A 3,149-nucleotide genomic window follows, 5' to 3' on the forward strand; every position below is an offset into this window, starting at 1 on the left:
GGGTGGATCTAGCACCTACTGTCGAGGAATATACAGCCTTGCTTCGTTGTCCGAGGTTTCAAGTTGATAAGATTTATTCTAGAGCTGTCAATACCCCAACCTTTGTAAAGAGGTTGATGAACATCACTGGGATGAGTGAACAGTGGGTTGAGGCTCGGGTCCAGCAGAAAGGTAGTGGAAAGTGCATCCCTTGGGAAAATTTGAGAGATCTGATCCAGACTCACCCTGACATGAAGAAAAGAGTTGATGCCTTTGCCTTGAGCATTTATGGTTTGGTTATTTTCCCTAAAGCGTTAAGGCATGTAGATGAAGCAGTCGCCGATCTATTTGACCGATTAGGTAAAGGTGTCACTCCAATTCCTGCAATCCTAGCGGAGACTTTCAGATCTTTGAGTGTATGTCGGAGGTCAGGGGAAGGCAGATTTATTGGGTGTGCACAACTCTTGTTAGTATGGTTTCATAGCCACTTTTGGAGGGTAGAAAAGGCCTCTTACCGACCTTTTTTCGGAGATTACTCACCTTTGAAGGAGATAGTGACCATATCGAGAAAAGATGACATAACAGAGGAAAATGGATGGCGATACTTCAAAATCTCCAAGAAGAGGATATCGAATGGAAGGCCCCTTGGATAGTTTCTGATGAGATTCTCTACCGATGTGGTAGTTATGATTGGGTCCCTTTGTTGGGGATTTGGGGAGCCGTTGGATACGCCCCTCTACTGGTATTGAGGCAATATAGATCAAGACAATTTATACCGATGACGCAGGGGCTAGCTCAGAGTGGGTTCTCATATGGGGAGAAAGACTCCAAGAAAAAGAGCCGTGAGATTTATAATGCCTGGAACCAAACTTGTCGGATAAAGGGAGTTGCTGTGAATCCAATGGTAACTCTTGAATATAACGAATGGTGGAGTAGAAGGGTTAACGATAATATCCCGATGCCAAATTTAGAAGAAGCTCGACCGATAGAGGAATATCTGCGAGTGGTCCCCTCCGAATTGGAAATCATAAAGCAAGACTTCGAAAAGAAAACCTCGGAGTTAGAAAGGAAAATAGAGCAGTTGGAGGAGGAAAAAGTGTACTTAAAGCTGGATGTTGATGTTCAAAAATCTGAGGCTGAGAATTTGAGAAAGAGAAAGAGAGAAGTTGAGGAGGACCTAGACAGTCTGAAGACTGATTACAAGCAGCTGCATAAGTCAATGAGAAATGCTGGTTTAGGTAAAACGTCTGAACAGTGGAGGCAAGAAATCCAAGAGGAAAAGGCTAGGGCCGATTGGTGGGAAAGAAAGTTCCACGATGCTCAGGCTCGAGAAGTCACTTGTAAAAAGAGTTTGGACGATAGCCAAAATGAAAAACAGATGTTAAGAGCTCAGGTGGAGGAGTTAGAAACGGCACTACAGCAACATCAGTGTCGTAACTCAGTAATTGAATTAAGAGTTAGTCTAAGCAAGATCGAGAATTTGAAGGGGAAAGTAGAAGAACTTAAAGCTACACTTCAGAACTGTGAGAATCAAATTGAATTATTGGAAGCAAATAATGAGCAACTAGGGGAGCAACTTCACCGATCTCAAGATCAGGTCCGAGATAGGGATTACTTAATGGGTGAAGCTATAGTTCAGATACGAGAGGTGGCTGATCATTTACAGACTTTGGCAGTCCAAGCAGATATGCTAGGAGTTAAATATGAGTTAGAATCAGATCGGGGGCGAGAGTTAGCCTGCCTTCTTAGGAAAGTAAAAGCTTTGGGTGTTAGGGCAAGAACGTATATGTAATTCATTTTATGTAAAAGATTTTTTTTTCAGCGAAGTTTTCTAAATGAAATTGAATTCGAATCGACGTCTCCTTTTTGCATTCATGCCATGCATTTGCATTACATTGCATCGCATAACATCATGTACACAAAAGAACCTTATTAATTAGTGGCCATTTATCTAGTTACCCTGGAACACCGGTACTACACACGAAGGAAGACAAAGGATATGGATCAGAGGTTTGAGCAAATACAAAAGGAGATGCAAGAGCAACTGCAGGCTCAGATGCAAGAGCAGCTGGCTAAGATCCAGCAGGAAATGAGAGACCAAATGCTGGAGTCCCAGAGAAACATGCTAGAATCACAAAATAGTATGATAAGCAAGCTGACACAGTTGTTTAAAGAAGGGTCTGACAAAGGAAAAGGCCCTATGGTTGACACTAGAAATGACAATGAGGATTCCGCTTGTCCTACAAGTTTTGCGCCAGCGAACATGCAAACACAACCACTAAAGGTGTCTGTTAATGTCCAACCTCTTTATCAAACTGGTACCTCAGCACCAGTAAACTTCCCAGCGGGATCGAGCACCAACCCTAAGGATAATCTAACAAACCCCCAGGTCCTTGACTTCGACGACGCAGCAGAGTTGGAAAAAGAAAAAACAGAACTGCCCAAACAAATGGAGGACCAATATAAATGGTTTGTGGAGAAGTTCAGGGCGTTGGAAAGTGTTGATAATTACTGCAGAATGGATGCCAGAGAGTTGAGTCTAGTCCCAGATTTGGTATTACCTCCCAAGTTCAAAATGCCAGAATTTGAAAGATACAACGGAACTAGTTGCCCTGAGGCTCACATCACGATGTTTTATCGGAGAATGACGGGTCATGTCAATAATGATCAGTTGTTGATACACTGTTTTCAGGATAGTTTGGCTGGGGTTGCGGCCAAATGGTACAATCAGTTGAGTCGTACCCAAGTTATGTCATGGAAGGACCTAGCTCAGGCCTTCATGAAGCAGTACGGCCATATAACAGATATAGCACCGGACCGGATCACACTCCAGAATATAGAGAAGAAGCCAATCGAAAGCTTCCGGCAGTATGCTCAGAGATGGAGAGAGGTCGCTACACAGGTCCAACCACCGTTGCTAGAAAAAGAAACAACCATGCTCTTCATCAATACATTGAAGGCGCCTTTCATTACTCATATGTTAGGTAACGCAACCAAGAGCTTTGCAGACATAGTAATGTCTGGCGAAATGATAGAAAATGCCATAAGATCAGGTAAGATAGAAGTCGGGGAGAACACGAGAAGGTCAACCCTGAAGAAAAGAGAGAATGAAGTAGGTAATGTGAGCTCAAGCTACGCAAAACCGGCCACTGTTAATCAGTCAAGGGCGA

The 3,149-nt window shown here is 43.2% G+C and overlaps 1 protein-coding gene across 1 annotated transcript; it reads left to right on the forward strand.

The window, feature by feature from the left end:
* Positions 1-757: 757 nt before the first annotated feature.
* On the forward strand, positions 758-1,771 carry LOC121203748 (vimentin-like). The gene has a single exon (XM_041074201.1). It carries the CDS (start codon positions 758-760, stop codon positions 1,769-1,771), a length of 1,014 nt encoding a protein of 337 aa, XP_040930135.1.
* Positions 1,772-3,149: the final 1,378 nt, after the last annotated feature.

This window comes from Gossypium hirsutum, chromosome A07 (assembly GCF_007990345.1).
Source record: "Gossypium hirsutum isolate 1008001.06 chromosome A07, Gossypium_hirsutum_v2.1, whole genome shotgun sequence".
Taxonomy (NCBI): Eukaryota; Viridiplantae; Streptophyta; class Magnoliopsida; order Malvales; family Malvaceae; genus Gossypium; species Gossypium hirsutum.